The 23,403-nt window shown below is 41.5% G+C and overlaps 2 protein-coding genes across 4 annotated transcripts; one reads left to right on the top strand and one right to left on the bottom strand.

The window, feature by feature from the left end:
- Positions 1–496: 496 nt before the first annotated feature.
- LOC117451983 (phosphatidylinositol 4-phosphate 5-kinase-like protein 1) lies at positions 497–22,221 on the bottom strand. Of its 3 annotated transcripts, XM_071204246.1 has the most exons (11): positions 22,184–22,221; positions 22,004–22,093; positions 5,080–5,268; positions 4,951–5,001; positions 4,650–4,804; positions 3,169–3,293; positions 2,793–2,827; positions 2,640–2,695; positions 2,438–2,550; positions 2,113–2,275; positions 497–1,744 (listed from the first exon to the last, which is right to left on the bottom strand). In XM_071204246.1, the coding sequence occupies exons 3-11, from the start codon at positions 5,266–5,268 to the stop codon at positions 1,345–1,347; spliced, it is 1,287 nt and encodes a 428-aa protein (XP_071060347.1). In that variant the 5' UTR covers positions 22,004–22,093; positions 22,184–22,221; the 3' UTR covers positions 497–1,344. The 3 variants fall into 3 exon arrangements, with proteins under 3 accessions (XP_071060347.1, XP_033946271.1, XP_033946272.1); XM_034090380.1 differs by lacking the exons at positions 22,004–22,093; positions 22,184–22,221 and adding an exon at positions 5,973–6,184; XM_034090381.1 differs by lacking the exons at positions 22,004–22,093; positions 22,184–22,221 and adding an exon at positions 5,973–6,184 and having other exon boundaries at positions 2,113–2,218.
- Positions 13,973–15,391, top strand: LOC139434386 (C-X-C motif chemokine 10-like). Its single transcript, XM_071204245.1, has 4 exons — positions 13,973–14,107; positions 14,816–14,942; positions 15,015–15,092; positions 15,169–15,391. Exons 1-4 carry the CDS (start codon positions 14,053–14,055, stop codon positions 15,236–15,238), a joined length of 330 nt encoding a protein of 109 aa, XP_071060346.1. The 5' UTR covers positions 13,973–14,052; the 3' UTR covers positions 15,239–15,391.
- Positions 22,222–23,403: the final 1,182 nt, after the last annotated feature.

Here is a 23,403-nt window from a genome sequence, read left to right as displayed (position 1 = left end):
GAATACATTAAAACCTCTCTCCCCAGGGGGGGGAAATGATGGGAGATCTGTGGAGTGACCTAAATCCGACAAGGAGAGGTTACATATTTTTCTCACATCCTCATTCTGTATACTCAAGGCTTTCTTTAAATATTCAAAGAGATGTGTACACTGTAAAAATAGATGTATTAGGACCATGGATCTATCGGATCATACTGCGGGCTCCATGGACTTCATACTTGGACTTCAAAGAAAAAAAAAACGGTCTTGGTACTGAACTCGAGGTTTCTTAACTAAATGAGGGAGCAATTTAAGCCAGATAACAAAGGTCATCCGTACAATAAGGATAAGTGTCCCTGTTGATGGGATGCATGCACAGCTGTCCTTAGATAAAAAGTAATAGGCTATTGTTCAAAATTTAAAAGGCAGAGAGAACAAAAACTGAAGCAGCTTCACACTCGAACGTATACATGACAAATGTTTTAATCAACAAACAAAAATGGAAAATTACCAAGCACTATCTGAATGAATTTCTCTTAAATTACATTATTTTTAAAACAAAGATATAATGAAACAGGAGGGAAATCTTGCAAACAGATCAAAAAAGCAACAGGCACAAAACACAATTTATAAAATAAAGGACCCTAACACAAGTTTCAAACACAGCTAGCATGTGGCTATCTGTAACCTTTTATAAAATGGATATGCAAACACTCAAATAGACAAAACCTATAAGTATTTTTGATGTGATTACATTTAAATGGTGAGGGACAAAAAAAATCTAATTATGGATAAGGAATTTTAAAAAATTGAATTAAAACAAAATAATGCAGAGGGCCCAGAAGGTTTCCCTCTGAATGGTTCAGGGAAATGGAAGATATGCTGACTCCATAATGAAGGACAGGAGCAGGATCAGACTCTTCAGGCACTTCATAACACCAGCTGGAGTTGGTTGGAAAGGCCCCTGAGTGCACACACTATTAAAAGTCTATCAGACTGGCCCATGCAGCCAATACACAAACATTCCCTTTTCACTGCCGTACCCCGATCTCTGTGCTCTGATCAACTACTCCTCCTACAAAATGATGTTAACAACAAACTGCTACAACTAAACTGCATACCCAGTTACGTTTCCCGGGACAACAATTTGTTCTGGGTTGTGGTCGCAGTTTAGACACTCAGTTATTGTTACAAATTGAAACAAAACAAAATGCAACAAAAGTTCTTGCTTTTGAAAGTTTAGGGAACAAAATTATTTGTTTATGCAAAAAACAAAAGGTGGTCAGGGCTACAATTGAAGTAGCATTTGAGGAGACAAGTGGGTTCGTATTGAGAGAAACTCTGCAGAGCTGCCATGGCATTGTGTCACTGAGAGTGGTCCTGAATCCACTGGCAGAATCTGCCTGAGTATTTGGCAGGGCTGACTGTGGAAAAGGCCCTGCCTGGGTATCGGAGGCTTTTCCACATGTTCTCCAGTCTTTTCTTCCAGCCATAGACGGTGAAGATGTCTATAATGCCCACAAAGTAGCGTTGTTCTGGCCCGTCAATCACATGATTGCTATTTTTGCAGTTGGGCAGAAGCCGACGATGATGTTCATGGAACTCCTGCAGTTCAGAGTCAGACCTGGTTTCTTTCTCCTGGAGGGGGATCCCTTCCCCAGCTGCTGCCTGGGGCTGGACTGACCCCTCCTCACCCAGGGTCTCCTTCAGTAAAGATACGGTGGGCGGGTCTGAACCTGTGGGACCATCCTCTAAGTCCAAAGACCTTTAGGAAGGACAGAAAACAATAGAGGTTATAAAAGGTTGCATCTCTAAAAATAAGACACAATAGGCGCATTCACGCCGCAGTACTTCTCGGCCGGGGGACTTTGGGCAGCAGTATACGCCGTGAAGTGGGTTGCAGCCTGCCAGTAAACCCAAAGCAGAAGAAGAAGAAGTGACGTCAGCGGCTTCATTTGCCTAATCCACCCCCAGGGACTTTTTCTGGTGTGAACGCGATCTGTACTTAGTTCATGCGAACTAAAGAGTTCTCATGAACTAAGTTCTCATGAACCTTTGAGGGAAAAGTACTGCGGTGTGAAAGCGCCTAATGTAATGCACAGCATTTGGTTTGGACTTGCTCAGGAGACATACTTTGTGGTGCGAATAACGAGGTTAGCCAATGAGTGCTTCCCGTCCAGCTCGTCTCTGTGCAGAGGCTGCTGGGCCAGCAGCAGACTGTAGTCCAGCACATTGAGCTCTTGAAGGAAGGCAGCGTCCACTTTCACTTGATGGGCAAACCAGGATTTCTCTTGACCTACAGCAGCATTAATTTAGCGTGCCCTTACACAATGTGTTTCACTTTTGTTTTGCTGCTAAAAGATACTGAAATAGCTCATCATCATCATCATCATCATCATCATCATCATCATCATCATCATCATCATCATCAATTAGAAGAGTAATTAAGTGCACTTACCAAATGCAATGGTTTGCCCTTCAAAGTTATTGTCCTTCAACACTTTTATTATTTGTTTCCCGCCTGTGTCAGGGTTAGACCTTCTCCCCACTTCACAGCCTTTTATATCATATCTATGAAACCGAAAAATCACAGCGTTCATACACCCATAAAATATATCAGAAATCCATGTAGAAAACTTGGTAAAACCTGGAAGCGGTACCTGATATTGATCCTGTCGTCAGGGTAAAACACACTCTGCATCACAATAAAGTATTTCTGGAGAGCAGACAGGACACTGTGTTGTAAACACTGTCTTCTACCGTAAGCAAGTAGTTTAAATAATGACCCACTGGTTATTATGTTGATGAAATACCTTTATTTGATTAGGGATAACAATCCTGTGGACACCTGTAAAGGACCATATGATATTATTAAATCATATGAATCAGAATCAAGCTTATGCCAGACGTTTACACATCCTTGGTATCTGGTGGTGCGAACATAAACAAACAAGAACATAAGTTGCAATAATAGGTAAAAAAGAAATATATAAGGATAATAAAAAATAGTATTTTTATGATTGATGATTTAGCATTTGAAAAAGGATACAAAGACACTTGGGACAATGAAAATATGGCAATATACAGTGAATGACATTCAAAAGTGGAGGGCTCTGCAGACACGTGTGAACACAGTGATATCTCCAGATGAAAACGTCCCACTGCAGCATTGACCTGCGCTTCTCTTACCCAGAAACTTCACCATCAGTGAGTGAGGGTATTTCTCCAGATGGGCCATGTATGCCTGCAGGTTGGACAGCAGGAAGCTGACCTCGCGCTTGCTCTGGGTCTTCAAGAAGAATCTCTTATCATTCCTGAAGCCAAGAACAACCTTATCACCAGGCAAGAACCCAACGTTAATATTGGATGATTGTGCAAAAACCCCAGACTACTTCTACTCCAGTGACTACACCTTTAAATTCTTGCGATCACCTTGACCCAGCTGGGGAGCGATCAGTCAACCTTCACATTTGAGTCACACTGACATAAATCATGTTCTCGCCAACATATTTCACCGAGGCATTTGTTATTTTCGGCAAGACCAGTAGATTATTTTGTTACATGGCTATATGTGAAAGCGATTGTGTAGATTTAACCGTGCTCACATATCTATATGTACATTCACCGGATCAGAGTGTAACTCGTTATGTTTGTTATTTCTATTCATACTGGTACATTTGTACATACTGGCCTCTTATTATGCCCGTGTCATGTGTATTGTGTATTATCTGTGTTTCTCTCTTGTTCTGTTGCTGCTATGACTCCTGAATTAGGGGGATCAATAAACGTCCATCTTGTTTTATCTTAAGTAAAACTCCCAGCAAACAGGAAACATGGCCGAAACAATGACACTTCTAACTAATACAAATTGAAAATCAGTCGAGTTGGCTCCTATTTTACAAATCTTAAAGAATATACTTGGAATCCTTTGGATCAGCTTTTTAGTGCGGACTAGATCAGTTGCTCAGAGGTGGTGCCATGTAGGAACATTTAAAAAAAGGAAGGTGCTTCTTGCCTCCACAATTGTATTTATCTATTTATCCATCTATATTTATTTTCTATTGAAATGTTCTGGCGCAGGCCTTCCATGTTTTTGAGGAATCGCACACAGAACAACCCAGATTGACAACATTCACAAACAGCCCTCTCACAACCCTAACCCTCTCCACCTGGCTCAAGGCTAGACTTTGGCAGCAGAGGTCGGAAGTAACTAAGTACATTTACCAAAGTACTGTAGTACAATTTAAACTAAGTCATTCAAACTAGCTGCACCTTTACCAGCTTTGATAACACTTAAATGCATCATTATTTATAAAACACATCATATATATTATTCTGAAATGGACCAATCTGCACAACGACTACTTTTAATGTCGCGACTTTCACTTTATTTTGATGAGAATACTTTTATTTTACTTGAGTAACATTTTGATTGCAGGACTTTTAATTGTTAAAGAGTATTCCTACACTCTGGTACTTCTACTTTCACTCAAGTACAAGATCTAGTACTTCCCCCCCCACTCCCCTCTGGTGGACGTGAATCAATGTAACGGCATACTGGGCTATAATTGAGACATATGTGAGTTTATTTATGTGCATGCTCTTGTACTTGAAGACAAGGGTGTTAGGATGAGATAAAGAGAGACTGTGTAATAGAAGATTACACTTACGTGACAAAGAAATCCGCCTTGCTCTTGGAGTTACTGACAAACTGGAGGTAGCATCGGTCCGAGCAGAGGGAGGTCGTGTACTCCTCCTCTGTGATGTCCAGACAACGCCTCTGTTGAGCAAACACTGATGCTGCAAACGTCTGCATCTGAAAACCCTGCAAGGCAAGGAGGAGTCTGGGTAATGGCATAGTGTTCGAGACGGTTGAGAGATATTCTTAGAAGGAGCAACTGAAACTCCGAATAAACGAGAACATTATGAAAATATGGAAACTCGATAAAGCTTTAAAAAATGCCGACTCACCTCATGAGTTTGAGTTTCCTCTGCCGCGAATTGTTCAGCTGCAGGTGTGTCCTGTGCAAAAGGTTTTCCTGAGTGAATTTACATCTCCCAAGTGTCATGTTTGGGGCCTGAAACCAGACGGCTCCTCACCTGGCCTGATGTGTCCCCCGTGGTCTGCACTGAAGAACGCATGCCTTCTTTCATCATGGATGTCAGTTGGTAGAACTCATGCTCTGGGTTGATCTCAAACACCCCCACCATCCTCCAGCGCTGTCTCAGACGCCACCAGCGTCCCCGCCTGGCAGCTCTGGAGGGCCCGGCAGCTTTTCTGTCTTCCATCTGTGACACCGGGGTATTCCAATACCGTTACATGCTCACATAAACATTTCTAAAGTATATGTGCCAACAGCAATGTGTTTAAATGTTTTAAAAAGCATGGGCTGCAGTGATGTCAATGTGTCACAACCAAGGTTCTGGGATCCACCATAAAAGAAGACCGGTTCATTTGTATCCACAAGAGTTGTCCAACAGGTTTTAGATAGTTGACGATAAAAGCATGTAAAACCAGTTTCACATGACAAAAACAAAGACCAACCAACAACCCTCTTGTGTGAAGACTCCCCTGAGATGTGTGTCTGCTTTGGACATCAGTCTGCCGTGGTCCCATGTTGTTTAGGTTTGTAGCTCATGAATATACGAAGACAAGTTGAATTGAATACAAAATAGCTGATTAGCATAGAGCATTGTAGCATTTTTAGCATTGAGACTACACATCCGACTTTCCAATGTGCTGGTGCAAATAAGTGTGCACCGGCACATGTGGAATTCTGGCTTGTAAAAAGAGAATTAAAAAGACATCATTTAGGTTTTAAAACAGTCGCACTTAGAGTTGGTTAAGGTGACAGACCCACAACACCATACTAGCTAAAAAAGCATAATCACAAGCTCAAAAAACGAAAAGTCTTTAGTTGTGGTGATGAGTCTCGTTTCTACATGATTCTGAAAAGCTAAATCACGCTCCAATAAGCTCAAATAGCTCTTACCTGGGTTCTTGCTTGCAGTAAAAAAAAAACACAGCAAATGGTTGAAATGTTTCTGAAGTGAGTCTTGTCTTTGTTTTATGATGTTCCCTCCCATTCATGAATACGGCCAACACATTCCAGAAAGGTTAGGCGAGCTCACAGGGTGTGCCACGTGAGGGAAGGTGTGTTACGGAGGCGTGTCTGCACTGAAACCTGAGGAGCAACCACCTCAATCGCACATTTGTATAAAAACAAAAAAAAGTCACAAATGAATAACGGTTAGTCCAACAGAACACAAAGACAACACTTCCTAAAATGCACAATGACTCATAACACCAGTCCCTGTGCTACTTCCTGTTGCTGCTGTATTTCTGTGTGTTGTTTCCATGTGTTGCTCTGGGCCATCGCTGCTCCCCCTGAGAGACGACTGGACCTCAGACACAGGGTGGGTATTCCTGAGCCATAATCATAATTAAAGTGAACAATTAGCCAATACTTGTTATCATATTTATATCAGGTGCAAGCAGCAATGTAGCCCAAATTGACTGATCTTTTTGTTCTATGAAAGTCGGCAACAGGTGACACTTAATCAACATGTTTATGTTAACAAGGGATCAAATGATTATGATTAAATGATTATATAACGTGAAAGGAGAATGACCGCCTGCTGACTGCAGCTCCTTCCCAGTAAACCTGCTGAATACCAGCCTTGAGGTCATGGTTTGGCGTTACAGCACCGTCATGTTCAGCAGATGCCCAGTGAGGGGATTGGTGGCTCGTGTTGACAGAACACCAGCTCATTTTAAATTCATTTCTTTTCAGATAATGTTTATATTCTAAGCTGTCCTGGTCTAGAAGTGTTCCAGGATCAATTGTTCATATTGTATTATTTCATGCAGCATATGTTTGTCTGTTTGTGTCCTCGGGCTCTCGGTCCCGACTGACATCACATCTACCAAGCTCTCGCCTTACAGAGAAGCGAGAGGTCAATGTCAAATAATCCATTTAGTTCATCAAAACAGCAAACTTAATAAATTGTTGATGAATAAATTAGCTTTGTAATATGTATTTGTTAATGCATTCCTCAGAGTTTTTTCATGTTCAATTTCAAGTCCATAACATTAATGTTTCAGTGCAAGTTATATATGACAGGCTGAACACCTATATGAACTCCTCTTATTTGCTCAAATTCCATCAGTAATGTGTTTTAACTAGAGCCGGGACTCGATTAAAAAAAGTAATCTAATTAATTAGAGGCTTTGTAATTAATTAATCGAAATTAATCGCATTTTTAATCAAATATACATATTTGACCTGAGAACAGTGAGAAGCAATTTTCACATGGATTTTACTCCAAGTGGTCTACAGTCCAAGTGCGTGACATTAAGGATTTTGGGAGATGGCCCTGTGGGCCATCTAAGCTCATTTACAGATGGCCCTGAGCCCAATAGAGATTGCCCTGAAAAATGCACGCGGACGAAATGGCACGAAGGGTTTGGGGGCCTCGGTCCCCCTAGAAAATTTTGATTTTTGCAGGTCTTAGATGCTGTCTGGTGCATTCTCTAGACTGAATCTGACGGGAGAGAGAGATCAGCTGCTGCTGACGAGTCGAGACTCGACACGCAGGTCTGCATAACCACAGAGAGACAGCAAGCGCATTTCGTGGCATCTGCAGGCAGTGGCAAGTCCTTCCGGCATATGCCACAGAGGCCGCTACTCTGTGGTAGCAGTGGCAAGTCCTTCCGGCATATGCCACAGAGGCCGCTACTCTGTGGTAGCTGTGGCAAGTCCTTCCGGCATATGCCACAGATGCCACAACTTGCCGAGGCATCTGACGCTGCTCAACGGGAGTTGCCACAAGATGCCAGAGTAAGAGAAGGTTTACTGTAGCTGCCACTCGCCTTCCGTGGCAAATGCTGCTATTTAAACCCGTATTTATCGTGTAAAATGTCGCTGTTTAGGCATGACTTTATCGAACTGATCTGTACACAGGACTGATGTGCGATCTCTGTTTTTCAAAAACATTATACATTATCATTTCTATTCAATTTTACTTGGAGCATGGTTTGCTAAAATAAACAAACGTGCTGTATTTATGATGAAATATTGGCAAGTGATGGTTGCAACGCCCTTGGCAATTGTCGCTTCTTGAGGGGAGTTTCCACTGCTTGCTACGATAAACCAGGTGTAGCCTATGACTAGTAAAGACAAATAATTAACAAATAAATATCTGTATTGACACAGCAACGTGTACACTGGTGTTATTAGAATTGGCTACAGACTTAGGGCAGCTGTAACTGATTGCAGTTGCCACTGCTGCTAGTGAGATGCTAAGGTTTACTTTATAAATTAGCCAAAGGACTTATATTTGCCCCATGCCTTCAGCAGCAGCAGGCCATTCACTTTGATGTTATCCCGTTATGAAATGTCATCATTTCGACAATAAAGAATTGCTATAAATGTTATCTTGCACGTTTTATCGAACCATCTCCGTTTTTAACTTTCAATATATTTAAAAAGAGATCTCTCTCTCATCTGCGTGCGGGGGCGGGGCCTCACAGACATGCTGCTGCGCTGTGCACACTCTTATTATACATCCATGTGTGCACACAGTTCTGCCGGTAATGAATATTAGGATACATTTTGTGAGGAAACTTTGAACGCCGTTACATGTATTCCGTTACCAGTGATGTACCTGAACGCGTTCAATGAACGATCGTTCATGAACGCGTTCATATTTTGGGCGAACGTGAACTGAACGTACTGTATTTCCGCTAGATGAACGTAATTGAGAACGCGTTCATTATCAGCACTGTATAACGGCGTTCAAAAGTGCGTTCATTCTCAGCACTGTATTATAACGGCGTTCAAAAGTGTGCCAGATTTCATATGCCTTTCAGCCGAAAACCCAGTTAAAACACACCGTAAACAGGCTTCAAAATAATGCGGAAAACCACCCAATCTGGCAACAGCAAGCTGCCTGTGACGCGTACGCGCCTGTCACCCCTGGCTGTCGCACTAAAATATAAATATACTAAATATATCAGACTCCTCACAAGAAACAATGTGGAACCGCGGAACCGGCGAGCATTGAATGAAGTATGGACGAAGCCGAGAGCAGCTGCAGCAGCACTCGCTCAGAGTGAGACTCTACGGCAGGGGTGGGGAACCTCCGGCCTCCGGGCCGTATACGGCCCGCGAGACAATTTGGTACGGCTCTCGAGGTAATTTATAAACACACGCAAAAAATAAAAAATGAAAGAAATCTAGACCGCAAAAAAATTAAACAAGCGAGTGCCTGTTTTTCCTGGCCAAGGTTAGGGTCCTTGAACACAACACGAGCCTAACGTGTCATCACGTGGTATATGTCTCGACTGACAGGGGTGCAGTTCTGACGGAGAGCACCAGAACGCCACTCCAGCACTTCAGAAATTGCAGTACCGATAAGTCCATACACATGCCGCAGTTCCTGCGTGTCTGTGTCTTTAGTTGAAAGCCCAGTGGCGATCTGCTCATCTGTCATACTGATCAGACAGTCAATAACTGTGTTGTTATCATTAGCATCTGGTTAGCTAGCTATGCTAACGAATATAAGAAGCTTTGTTTACAACCAGTGAGGTAAAGGCACATCTTTATATGATCATTATAGTTATCAAAAAAATAAGAGAATAAAGTAAACAGGTATAAAATACTATATGACAGGTATTAATAAAGAAGAATAGGCCTACAGTTTGAAAGGGGAGTGATTTGTCAAATATCCATAAATTAAAAGAAAATCTGTTTACAGTTGTGTTTGGGTGTTGAGAGATGTGTCCATAGATCTCCTAATGTTGCTCTCAAAGTGCACCAGATTGATGCTTTTAATTTAAAAAAAAATCTTCCCAGGGGAGCATGCCCTCCGGACCCCCCTAGAGGAGGTTAGGTCCCCCCCCACTTAAACCATGTTCACATGGATAGGAAACTAAATACATTTGCACACATCTTGTGTCCATATCTTTCTGTCACGCCACACCCTGCACATGCATGCATACGCGAGTCATGGTGAGATATCTGGATTAGGAGGTTGCTTTTTCTTTGCACAGAATGAAATGAATGAGTTGTGATTTTAGTTTTTTTAAGCAGAGGTCAATAACTTGTACGGCCCTCTGAGGATATTGTAAACATTGAAATGGTCCATTAACATCGTACAGGAGACAAATAATAGCTCGCAGCAACTTATTGAAAAAAGAACTATGAACTATAAATTAGTTCATTTTTGAAACCATGAACTTTAGTTCAACATTTTGAATTATGAACTATGAACTGAACTAGTTCATTTTAAAATGTGTGAACTGTGAACTGAACTAGTTCATGTAGAAAGTGAACTTTCCCAACACTGTCCGTTACAACCCAACCCTGTGTACAGATCATCAGTCCTGTGTACAGATCAGTTCGATAAAGTCATGCCAAAACAGCGACATTTTACACGATAAATACGGGTTTAAATAGCAGCATTTGCCACGGAAGGTGAGTGGCAGCTACCGTAAACGTTCTCTTACTCTGGCATCTTGTGGCAACTCCCGTTGAGCAGCGGCAGATGCCTCGGCAAGTTGTGGCATCTGTGGCAAATGCCGGAAGTACTTGCCACAGCTACCACAGAGTAGCGGCCTCTGTGGCATATGCCGGAAGGACTTGCCACTGCTACCACAGAGTAGCGGCCTCTGTGGCATATGCCGGAAGGACTTGCCACTGCCTGCAGATGCCACGAAATGAGCCAGGCCCTACTGTAACCACATGCAGCGGTGAGCGGAACAAAACACACACTTCAGGTTAGAATATCACACGTAGCTATTTTAATTACCTCTCAAACTACCTAAACTAGTTATAGATATGTTTAGTTTTACTGTCGGGTCACTCATTACTGGATCCGCGAGCTGCATGATACTGGCATAATAGATTGCCCGATCGGGCAACCAGCAGGTGAGGCTTCATTGCCCGAGCTAAATACTAGATGGCCCCGGGCCATCGGGCAGTCCTTAATGTCGAGCCCTCGAGTGCAATCCAGTGAGCTGGTTATTCTCTCAGACGTGGACTTACTTATCCTGGCCCTGAAACCAGTCATCTGGTTGAGTGTGGGTTGGGTCAGGTTGTGGTTCCTTGCACTCGGAGTCGGGCTAACTGCTACATGCTAGCTGCTACATGCTTTGCATTTAGGTGATACTTTAGGCTTGATGTGCTGCGGTGATATGCAAATTATTTTTTGCATAATTTGCACACAACCGTGCTCTTATCGACGCTTCCATCCGTCCGTTTTTTAAAACAAAATGTCCCATCCACGGAGCCGACCAAAGCGGTCTCATCAGCTTGTTCGTTCATGTTTGACTATTGTTCACCGTGGTTTGTTGTTGTTTGAAGTCCCATGCTGAAGTCATGAACGTTAGTTGGTGCTCCAGTATAATCGGTACGCCTGAAACTCATCCAGTGAGAAACGTTCCGCTGTGCAAAAATAAGTGCGATTAAAATGCGTTAATTTTTTTAACACGTTAATTTTTGCGTAATTAATTAATCTTAATTAACGCGTTAAAGTCCCGGCCCTAGTTTTAACGTCAGAATACTATGAATTGTGGGTACCTCCCTCAGTCAACAAGCTGTGTCAGTGAGTGAGGACATTGAGAATGGGCTAATGTCCATTCAAGTGTCTAAGACGTACACTACCATTCCCAAGTTGGACTTATACGGTCGTGACTCTTTGTCTTTAAGAGTCACCAACATTCGGCTGGAGCTTTCCCTTCACTTTGTTTGTTTCACTTTCACATCCCTTTAATCAAAGTTATGCTGCAATATGTCTTTACTGAGGACTTTTCTTTTTCCAAATGTGCTGTTAAATCAGATGCACACTTCCTTAAAAAGGCCTTAAAAATAAAAAAATATTTCCAGTTTCCTTTGAAAGTACTCTTATATTTCCAAAATGAAAATAAATATTAATTCTGTCCACCCAAAAGAAAGAACCAGTAAGATTGGACTCGTTTTCTAGAAAAAGTGAGAAGAAATTTGCACATATGTAAACATGAATAAGTTTATAAGCAATCAAACACACATTATTACATCATTTTAGTAACGTACTTATCAGAAAAGCAAACCAAAGCTTGCTTAGGGCCCCCAAAAGTCTAGGGCCAGCCCTGCATAACACGGCATAACACCGGAGCCTCGCTGCGGGGAAACTTTGGCGCTGTTCCGAGTTTGTTCTAATCTGTCAAAATGATGGACTGCTTTCAGATTTTTCCGTCATTGTTAAAAAAAATCCGTCATAGACGGAAAATATTCGGTTAACACAACCTCTGATGCAAACTTCGAGACCGGAAATACTGTTTTCACCCCAAGCTGTTGCCTGGCAACGCAATTCTGTTGTTTCATATTTAACACCATATCCCAACGTGCATTGCGGCTAAAACATCTTATCACCGAGCTTCAACCATAGCTGAGGATCTTGGGTAATCAGTTCAGTGGGTGTGTTTCGCACGTCTGTTTCCGGTGACTTTATTTTGAAATTCAGTTCCTGACGGACGGCAAAAAAGCCCGATATTATAGAATTAAACAAATAAATAAAAACAAGGATAATTGTGTGTTATTGGTGAGTAAATAACAGTGTGTTATTTAGAAAAGAATAACAAATTAGAAGGAAAAAAAGATTTAAAAAATACAGATTTCAGTATCCTGAGGCTCTGAGCCCCATTTATTTTCCTCACAGACGGCAAAAAAAGTCTGACATTATACAATACACGAATCAATAATTACATGTTGTGACTATAACACGAAATGCTGTGAGACTGGGTTGCTCATTGGGATGTATTTTAACACCAGGACCTGGCAACATGCACATGGTACTGTCTTACATCAAATACGGAATTGACAATGTCACTGTGGAAAACAGCTTCAAGGTTTTCCCGAACCAGAAACCCTGGATGACTGGCCGGGTTCTCTTGCTCCTCAAGACCTGTGACCTTTCAGGTCAGGGGGCGGAGCTCTACAGTGCTGCTCGAGCCCACCTGAAGAGAGGAATTAAACAAGCCAAGACAGACTACAAAAGGAGGATAGAGCCTGTGAGGTTGTTACCTCACAAGCAACAACCCAAGTAGGCTTGGCAGGGCATTCAGAACATTACCAACTACAGAGGCTGTGACATGTCAACATGGGGACTCAAGTCTGTCACTGGCAGTGGGGCTGAACTGCTGTTTTGCTCGCTTCGAAACACCACAGCCACACCACCCCAGCCCCCACCAGCCTCTAGCACCCCCTCGCTCAATGTAGAAGAGCATGATGTGAGACGGGTGCAAAGAGCAGTGAACCCAAGGAAGGCTGCTGGTCCTGATGGAGTACGGGAAGGTGCTCAGAGCGTGTGCCAACCAGCTCTCACAGGTCTTCACCAGCATTTGTAATCTCTCCCTGAAACACGCTTTCATCCCACCTCGCCTGAAACAGCCACTATCATTCCTGTTCCAAAGAAAGTAGACGGCCTTAATGACTGCCGTCCTGTTGCACCAGTGATTATGAAGTGCTTTGAGAGGCTGGTGCTACATCACATTAAGGCCTGCCTCCTTCCCACCTTCAACCCACACCAGTTTGCCAACAGAGCACACTGATCCACTGAAGACGCCATACACCCATACACGCACGACAGCAGCCCACCCGGAAACATAATTGTCAAGTTTTCCGACGACACCACTGTGGTGGGTCTCATCTCAGGAGGAGACGAGTCAGCCTACAGGAGTGAGGTCCTGAGGCTCAGCGTGGTGTTCAGGGACCAACCTGACCCAAAATGATTTATTTTGGTTTACCACGAAAACCAAATAAATCATTGTGCACTTCAGGAGGAACAGCACCGGCCTCGCTCCCTATTAAGGGCGAGTGTGTGGAGAGTCATAAGCCAAACATGTTCTCTCTTTCTGATTCTGGGAAATAGGCTTCTTGGAGGAAAAAGGAAGGGACAAAGAAAGTGAAAGTAATGTCGGATGTCAAACTATTGTGTCATGTGTGGCCAGTATAAAAGGCAGTTGTTCTTGCGCTGTACTGCATCAGGAGTCTCCACTGAAGGAAGAGCTTAACCTCTGTACAGCCATCCACCATGCATTCAGCGCTCCCTGCCTTGCTCTCCTGCCTGCTGGTCCTCTCTGCACAAGGTACTGTAAGAAGATCCATGTTCTGTAAATATCGTGTCATGTTATGCAGCTTACAGCCCACTTGAGTACAGGAGCTGAACTGTTTTAACACGCTCATCCAGATTGTAACTGTATATTTATTTATTTATGTTTAAGTGTGGCATCTTTTATTTCTCAAAATGTTAGCTAAACATAAATGTACCAGTTTGTTTAAAGTTGGGTTTGGGGTTACATAGTTGCAACACAAATAAAGGAAACGTTGGGAATGTCTGTGTTATTTCAAAAATGTCAATGTTTATTAATGTCGAACCATTAACAGGGAACGGATGATTCAAACTAATGAAGTTATATTATAATTATTACAGATAAAAAAAAAATGATTGTGCGCAGGAGATTCAATAGTTTTTCTCAAAGTCAGAATTATTTTATTGCATTTATGTATATGATATTTAACGCATTATTTCATTTTATTTATAGGAAACAAATGTTTGTCTTTCGATCTTTGAACATTATGGTAACCAAATGGCACAATATAGTATTATTTAAAATAATCATTAGATGTTCCTGGCTGAGTCTGCTGACTGACTGAAGAGATGACATTATTATTACTTTGTCTGACCAGTGCCGTTAACATACCCTTTCATTCGGTAATACACATGGCTACAGGGGCCATTTGTTGTTCAGTATCCCCTGCACCACATGATAATAAGTGATCTTTTCTTTCCACAGGGCATCCAGCAAGCAGATCCAATACGTGCAAGTGTTTTACGTTTGCCGGCAAGATCAACAAACAGCAAATACAGGCAGAGCCAGTCATACATGAGCCCAGTAGCTTCTGTCCACGCACAGAGATCATGTGAGTAATCAACTGAATAAAGCCAAAATACATTGCATTCCCTTGTTCTAACACGGCTCTTCTCTCTCCCAGTATTTTGACAGCAAATAAGGATAAATGTGTTAATCCACAATCACCACTTGGAAAGCTAATTTTGAAAAACAAAAACAGGTAAGATCAGTTGGCCTGCTCTAACTTCAGAAAATCATAACTAATCATTTACTAATAGTGTCATATGTTTATTCAGGCATGGGAAGAATCGAGCTGAAAGCATGCCAGCTTCCAGTCACACATCATGGAGCTCAGCGGGACTCTGAGACTCTGCACTGAAACACTGTTGCTTTAATAAAAGGAGTTGGTCATGGTCATTGTCTTTGTCATGTAAATACAGTTGGTGTAGAAATGATCAACGTCTTCTGCCATTTTAACTTAAACAGTCTTTTTTAATTAAAGAAACACACTTGATTGGACTGAGTCTGTTTCATTCTGCCTCATGTTTGTTAGCACAACACAGCCTGAGACTTCCACCAGGCAACTAATAGTCTTATAGAGCTGTCCAGAAGTATGTGGACACCCACCTGTCATAGTTCAACATAGCTTTAGTTACAGCTTTATGTCAGATATATTTCATCAACTGTCACATTCTGCCCTCCTCAGATCACACGTTCAGAATAAGCTGAAGGTTTTGAATGGTGTGCAAAATAAATACAGACCATTACTTCATTATGTCGCTCATTGTTTCTGATACAGCACATAGCTCGACATGTTCTTTATTCAGTGTTTACAGAGCCATTATATGTAGGTCTATTATATATAACAACTTTATTCTAAGTCCCTCCGGTAGACATCCGGCTGAATACACAAACACACAGTTGAGGGAGGGCATTCAGCTAGCGACTGTATATGGCATGGGTCGGCAACAGGCGGCCCGCGGGCCATTGTTGGCCCGCCAGCAATAATATTTGGCCCGTAATTTTGAGAATCAAAAATAAAATATTATTTTGAGATTTTTAAAAAATATATATTTTACAACATAGGACCGAGAGTCGCACATCAGGGTTTCTGTTAGCCGGTAATTACCGTTTTTTATCTGGTAAAATTCATTAAAAACCGGTAAATTCAAAACCTGTTGGTCAAAATGTCTAATTAGGGATGCTCCGATCGATCGGCCGCCGGTCATTATCGGCCGATATTCACTCTTAATAGTTTGATCGGTGCTCTCTATAAAGGCCGATCAGGAGAGCTGGATCTGATCGATATGGACATAAACGCGAGTGAAGTATAACCGGACCCGAGAGAGATCAGATCAGCTGCTGCATAATCACCTGAAGCCCCGCCGACTGTTGAGCGCGCTGCATGAGAAACTGACAACCTGATCTCACCAGAATGCGTGACTCCACCACGACTTCTTAACACCACAATGCGTGGTGGAGTCACGAACTTTTACACCCGGAAGTACGTTTTCTCCTTACTGTCGATTGATTTTACAGTGATATCTGCACTACTCATCGACTAAAAAACACCAGATTATCCTTGTTAATTACACAACATTGATTGGTTTGAATTGTGTACAATGCTTTTGTATTTTCCCCTTCGATTCGGAGAAACAAATATTTTTTCGGAGTTTTAGGATGGCCGAAGACACTACACTACCCAGAATCCTCAGCTATCGTTTGGGACTACACCATGTGCTTAGCTTGACAAACCCCGTGATCAGTCCTCAACCTCTGTGATTGGATGCTGGAGTGCGCGAAGTTTACACAGAGTGTCAAAAAGGACTTTGAAATGGAATGAAACCCATCGACACACTCAGGGGCGCCGTAAGGGGGTGAAAAGTTAGGACGATTCTAAGGGCCCGTGACTGACAGGGGCCCCAAAATGTTCAGAACATTAAGAACAAATATGTAAGTAACCTTTCATCAATTCTCAATAATTAACATTAATAGAACGTTATATTGATAAATTACTCACTAAACTTTCGATTCATTTAACTTATTTTCTACCAAAAGTTAATTACCCAAAGCCTCTGTACAACCCCTTCTATTTACGTGTAATGGTTTGGTCCTGCCTCCAAACGAGGTGCGGCACCGGCACTTGCAGAGAGTGAAAGCAGGAGGGATGCTAGTACTTAGCATACATACGTGTGTTGTACCATGTTTCAACGACCAACAAAGTCAGGCTCTAAGAAAAGAAGAGAAAGGAGAGAAAGACAAGAGAGAGGGACTAAAGCAAATGCACTGCTCTTCACTGCTCTTTTAGCTGACATTTAAAGGTATGGTAGGTAATTCACTTCAGAAGACATTTTTGTTATATTCCATGGAATGCTCTTAACATCCGGTAGCAATGAATATATTAAATGCTTTGACAATAATTACAAAAAATTCATCTGTGGAAGCCGTGGCGCTGTAAAAAGCACGACCAATCATCTGAGCCGGCCCGGCTAAAGTAACTGGATGGCCTACCTGCCTGTCAGCCTTCCATCTGTGCACAAACTCATCTCGTGCCCTCATTGGTTATGTGCGCGTTTGTGTGTGTTGGAGGAGGGGCTCTGTAAGGAACTCTGAAGGAAGGGGCAGATTTTTTTCGATTGTGTACTTTCAAATTCATGCGCACTTGAGCAGGTTTCTCCATTCTTACCTATAGTAGGCCTACCTACCTACCTTTAATAAATGCAGGCACATTTTTAGCGCCTATTCATACTAAATCAATTGTCCCTCCCCCCTGGTGCCAGGTCCAACAGATCCATCTTTAGGCTCAGCAGCCCTGTCCCTCCATAAGGCTGAACCTGAACCAGCTTTTCTCCAAACTGAAGGAGGTGAGCAGCATTGTGTTGAATACCACTTAACATATCTGAAGGGAAACTGGAATACAATATATATATATAACAAAAAGCTAACATCTAATTTAAATTATACATTTCAAACACAGTATTTTCCCACATAGCCAATGATCTATATAAAACAAAAAACTGCTTTTAGTCTATTTAGGATGATGGACAGTTTGAAGCATTGAGTGATCAGTCTGTAAACAAAATGTTAATCACCGACATTTTGGTTATGATATTAATACTAATGTTATTATATTAAAGCAGGGGTGGGGAACCTCCGGCCCCCGGGCCGTATGCGGACAGCTAGAACATTTGGTACGGCCCTCGAGGTAATTTATAAACAAAGTGGCCTGTGCCTGGTGGTGGGGCCCAATGTGATATATTTTCATGGGGCCCAAAATCCCTGGCGGCGCCCCTGGACACACTATTCAAAACAGGAATCGAACGTGTCCTAACCCCCCTCCTCCCCCCTTAGGTCACAGGCTCCTCCAACAGTGCTACGCAATAAAACAGATACACAGAAAAAATAGTGAAATAGTGCAATAAGAGTCTATATACAAGTGATTGGAATATGATATATTAGATAAATAATTTCTAAGTAGCAGCCAGATGAATTTTATTTCTAAGTTCAGGTGTTTAATAATCGTATAGCCTGTGGGATGAAGCTGTCTCTGTATCTGGTGGTTTTAGTCCGAATGCTGTGGTACCGCCTGCCAGACGGCAGCAGACAGAACAGTTTGTGGCTGGGGTGATGGTGGTCTTTTATAATCCTGAGGGCTTTCTTTAAGGTTAACCTGGTATTTTTACACCAGTACATTTATTTTAGTTACTTTACAGATTTGGATTAATGATGTGAAATATAAACAGCCCTTAAATGAGACTTTAGTTACACCTGAATGAAATTCAGTGAAGGTGATTGTCAGGTGCCAACAATCAGGCGAGATATTTGATAGTTGGTGCTTGAGAAGACTACATATTTATCTGCAGATCCGTTTAAAGCATATTCATTACTCGTTATCCTCTAATAGTTCATTAAAGACTGTATATAATTGCTATTTTGTACATCCCTTTCAAGATTTCAAGATGTTCAAAGGTTTATTGACATATCATATACACAATAGTGTAGTTATGCAATGAATGAACAACTTGGGTCACAGGTTCCTCAACAGTGCATTACAAGACATCTATCAATATGTGTGTACCTCCACCATTACACTGTCGTATTCTGCACATTTCTTATACTATCTACATACATAAGATTATAATTAATGTGTATAATATCAGTTAAAATAAGTGCTTCAACATAGTTAACATTGCAGGAAAGTTGATTGTCAAGTTCCAAAACAAACCATGCAATTTAGACTTTGTCAGGCTTAATATTTATCTGTAGATAGATACCCCCAAAGCTGTTTTCCTATTTAAAAGAAGACCTTAACCTAAAGTATTCTTTAATGTTTAAATAAAGCCTTATTAGTTAGCACATCCTCCTATCATGCACTACACTGTTTTATTCTAGATATCATTTGAGTATCTTCTTGATATTTTCTATTCTATATTTATATCATTGCCCTTCTACTTTCCCACTATTTTGTATGTACTCTTAATATTTAAATGCGTTCATAAAATATAACACATTCAAAAGTGCTTTACAAAAATGAAAGACATTAAGAAAAAGGCATTTTAAACAGTCGTTAAAAGCAACACAATCTTCCTGCATTGCAATTACTAACGTGCAATAACGTGCTTTAACCAGTAGGTGGTTTGGGTTAAAAAGCTGTAAAGTTACAGTGTTAACAAAATAAGATATACTGCTGTTTCTGGTTTAGTTTACGACGAATATTATTTTGTTATTGTTTTGATATTTGTAACACAATAGCGATGGAAAAACCCCACAGCAACCCAGAAAAGATGGTCTTAACATGACCCAGCGGTCTAGAAGTTAATAAAAAACAATAATATCAAAACAAAATATTACTACTAACTTTATTGTGAAATTAAAACAGAACCGTAAAAGAATAGTTTCCGGTCTATTCTGATGCCCGATCTCTGTAGATAAATAAAGAACTACGACAGATGTGTAATATTTAATGCAGCCAAACCATTTATTACAATGCATTCATGTGATGACTTTCAAAGAGTAAAGCAAGCACTGCTGAATAAAGTATGATTTTCTCTTTGACGAAACGTTTTTTTTTTTCATATGGAATGCAGTTGGAGGTCAACCAATCACAGAGCTTGAGGACTGATCACGGGGTTTGTCAAGCTAAGCACATGGTGTAGTCCCAAACGATAGCTGAGGATTCTGGGTAGTGTAGTGTCTTCTGCCATCCAAAAACTCAGAAAAAACATTTGTTTCTCCGAATCGAAAAAATACAAAAGCATTGCACACAATTCAAACCAATCAATGTTGTGTAATTAACAAGGACAATTTGGTGTTTTTTAGTCGATGAGTATTTCAGATATCACTGTAAAATCAATCGACAGTAAGGAGAAAACTTACTTCCGGGTGTAAAATTCTCCGTTATCCAATGGGAATGGACGCTCGTAATACAATGGGGGACATGATCATTATCTTTTAAATAACGTTAACTGAAGGGAACAATCTATTTGACACAGCTGAAGCTCTGGCCTTCCTTAAGAACTAACTAATTTAATAAAAATCACAGTTGCATTACACACAATGCACTGTTTTTTGAAAACACAAATTCGTAACTAATGTAATTTTTACATTCTGACGAAAAATAAAAATAATTATGAATACAAATAAAATAAAAGAAGCCTCCCGTGAGTTACTACAAGCTATAAAGTAGATTTAAAAAACGTTTTATAGAATAAAAGCTCACTGCGGGACGTTGTAGAAATGCGTGTGTGCACCACGACAAAGGAGCCTCATTCACTTTACATTGGGGTTGTTTGCGTGGTGCCGACACGTAAATGTAACAAAGTTCGTGTTAAGGAGTCGTGGTGGAGTCACGCATTCTGGTGAGATCAGGTTGAACTATTGAGTCTCCCTGAACCACGTGACGATCAAGCATTTTGGACTTTTGTTGTCGCAACTCTTCTATCTATATGGCGCTGGATAGAAACCAACTACAACAAGATGAACATATTTGACGGTGATTTAACTGTAATACACGTTTCAAAATGATGCCGAAGTAACAACATACTGATAACGGTTAATAAAAACCATGAATTAATGCTTTGACAAGTCTGCAGACAGACGGCAGGCGAAACACCTTTTAAAATGTGTTTTTCTTAATGGAGATCGGATCGATAAGCCTAAACTAACCTGTATCTGCTCCGTCAACACTCACAACAACATGATACAGACACAGATACAACAGCGACTGCATTCGCCATGACACAGACAGTCTGTGTTTTGTTCGTGTTTAACTTTCTCCAGTTTCTGAACAGATACAGTATGAGGACGTGTGCGCACACACACTGTAACGGAGGTGATCTCTGGGCCCATCGATCTCGGCCTCCGTTACGGGTAATATAGCATTAAAAACATGGCATGGGAATATATGTAATTTATGTAACTAGTTTGTCTGTCTCTGTTTCCTGGTTTCATGTTAAAAGTGTTCCCCTTCCCCCATGTCTGTGGCTGTTGAGTGTGTGCACCTGGTGCCCTGTGTTGTCTCCTCCCCCCCCCACCTGTGTCGAATTGCTGATTAGTGTGTGTATTTAGGGTATGTTGCCCTGTCTGTTTTGAGGCTGGTATAGTGTGTGCGATCCTGGTGGCTGCAGGCTGTGCCCACGTGAACAGCAGCAGCAGGATTGAGGCTGTGTGTATTGTGTAGTGATGGCGAGATGAAGCCTTATGAAGCTTTGAAGCTTTCCAGCCAATTGGTTCGCAAAAGGGTTCATCTCATGAGGCTTCATCATGGGCTTCATTTGAACACAAACCCCCCTGCTGGTCAAAGTGTGTAAAACAGGCAGATTGGACATCTCAACAGTGTGCTCGATCTCATACCGAGTTCCCAATGAGTAAAGCCTTAGAATAACTCTAAACAACGAACATTAAATCATATTTTCATGTTAACAATATTGTATTTATTCCAGTTGAATGATTGTGATTGAAAAGCCTAAGGAGGCTGGTACACATTGCAAAGAGGGATTTGTATTCCTTAATAATATTCATAAACGTAACCATGTTGTAGCCGGAGAAAGGCTAAACCATATCAAAGAATACATTTATTAACTACATTATCTCATTTAGCTGTAGCTTTTATAAACAACAAAAAATACGTACCGTTCAGTCGTTGAACCAGGAACCCTGCGGTCATGAGTCAACTGCTTTCCAGCTGAGCCACAGCACACACACTAAAGCTCCCTGAAAACACTGCAACATATGTATTCCTGTATTTATTGAGGTTTTTGTTCCTACTTTTATTTATGCTTTTATTCATTGATACTTATGACATGTTCCGACCTCTATATGAGTGAGGGTCTGAGCTCTCTGGATTCCATCGTGTCACCGGGCCCGGGTACAGGAGGGGTAATATGGTTCTTATACATCCATGGGTATTATGAGCGTTGTGGTTCAACGGTTCAACCGATCTGAAGCGCTTCCTGAAGCAGTCACGTGGTATCGACAGGCAGCGAGGCTTCGTTTGTCATCGATGACGTCACTGGCCCAAAACGATACAAGCCTCGAAACATGCTTCACAAAAAGCTTCGGGGATTACTCGACACACGCTCCGAAGCCTCGGCGCAATACGTAACATCACTAGTATTGTGTTCATGCTGTAATAAATGCCCACACCGGGTTATATTTGGGACGTGCTGCCTCTGCCTCCTTGGTCTGGGCCGCTCAATTGTCAGCTTCACACACACACACCCACACACACACACACACACACACCACACACACACACACACACACACACACACACACACACACACACACCACACACACACACACACACTTTTGGCATTTCAAAGTATTGCTTGTTCATACAGTTGAATGTTGGAGCCTCACTGTGCACTGCTGAATGATGTATGAGCAGAGTTTGACCCTTGAAGGCTGTTTCTTCTGCTCTGAAATTTGCTCTGCTCTGATTTTTTGATTTGTGAATGGGAGAAGTTGTAGATAGAAAACATACCGAACACTATTCAAAATAGAAGTATTTCATTTTAATATACGGTAATACTAAGGAGGCATAGGCCTATGATGATATAAATGTTTGACATTATTGATATAGAAAGTCATTTGTTTTCCATGTCATTCGTATGTTTTTCTTATCAGAAAGTGAAGTTATTATTTGTAAGCTCCAACCCTAATTTTTCCCTCAATGGCCTTTGTGCCCTAAAGGAAACGTGTGACACCAAAGGCCAAATGGTTACCGCTTGTAGTTTTATTATATGTTTACCCGCATTGATTGCATGTTTTGTTAGTATCTTTACCGCACGTTAAGTCAGTAAAGTAAACTGTCACTTTGTCAAGTTTTCCGACGACACCACTGTGGTGGGTCTCATCTCAGGAGGAGACGAGTCAGCCTACAGGAGTGAGGTCCTGAGGCTCAGCGTGGTGTTCAGGGACCAACCTGACCCAAAATGATTTATTTTGGTTTACCACGAAAACCAAATAAATCATTGTGCACTTCAGGAGGAACAGCACCGGCCTCGCTCCCTATTAAGGGCGAGTGTGTG

Source organism: Pseudochaenichthys georgianus, chromosome 9 (genome assembly GCF_902827115.2).
Source record: "Pseudochaenichthys georgianus chromosome 9, fPseGeo1.2, whole genome shotgun sequence".
NCBI classification, from domain to species: Eukaryota; Metazoa; Chordata; class Actinopteri; order Perciformes; family Channichthyidae; genus Pseudochaenichthys; species Pseudochaenichthys georgianus.
Note: the sequence above shows the minus strand (reverse complement) of the source record. Positions and strands in the feature narration are given on the sequence as shown.

Bases quoted from the DNA above. Each gene is read 5' to 3' on its own strand.
- LOC117451983 (XM_071204246.1), bottom strand. From the start codon at position 5,268: ATGGAAGACAGAAAAGCTGCCGGGCCCTCCAGAGCTGCCAGGCGGGGA. The intron at 3,294-4,649 runs GTAAGTGTAATC...TCTTGGCTTCAG, and splicing joins AAGGCGGATTTCTTTGTCAC to GAATGATAAGAGATTCTTCT. The intron at 2,828-3,168 runs GTAAGAGAAGCG...GGTCCTTTACAG, and splicing joins ACTGATGGTGAAGTTTCTGG to GTGTCCACAGGATTGTTATC.
- LOC139434386 (XM_071204245.1), top strand. From the start codon at position 14,053: ATGCATTCAGCGCTCCCTGCCTTGCTCTCCTGCCTGCTGGTCCTCTCT. The intron at 14,108-14,815 runs GTACTGTAAGAA...TTCTTTCCACAG, and splicing joins GCTGGTCCTCTCTGCACAAG to GGCATCCAGCAAGCAGATCC. The intron at 15,093-15,168 runs GTAAGATCAGTT...ATGTTTATTCAG, and splicing joins ATTTTGAAAAACAAAAACAG to GCATGGGAAGAATCGAGCTG.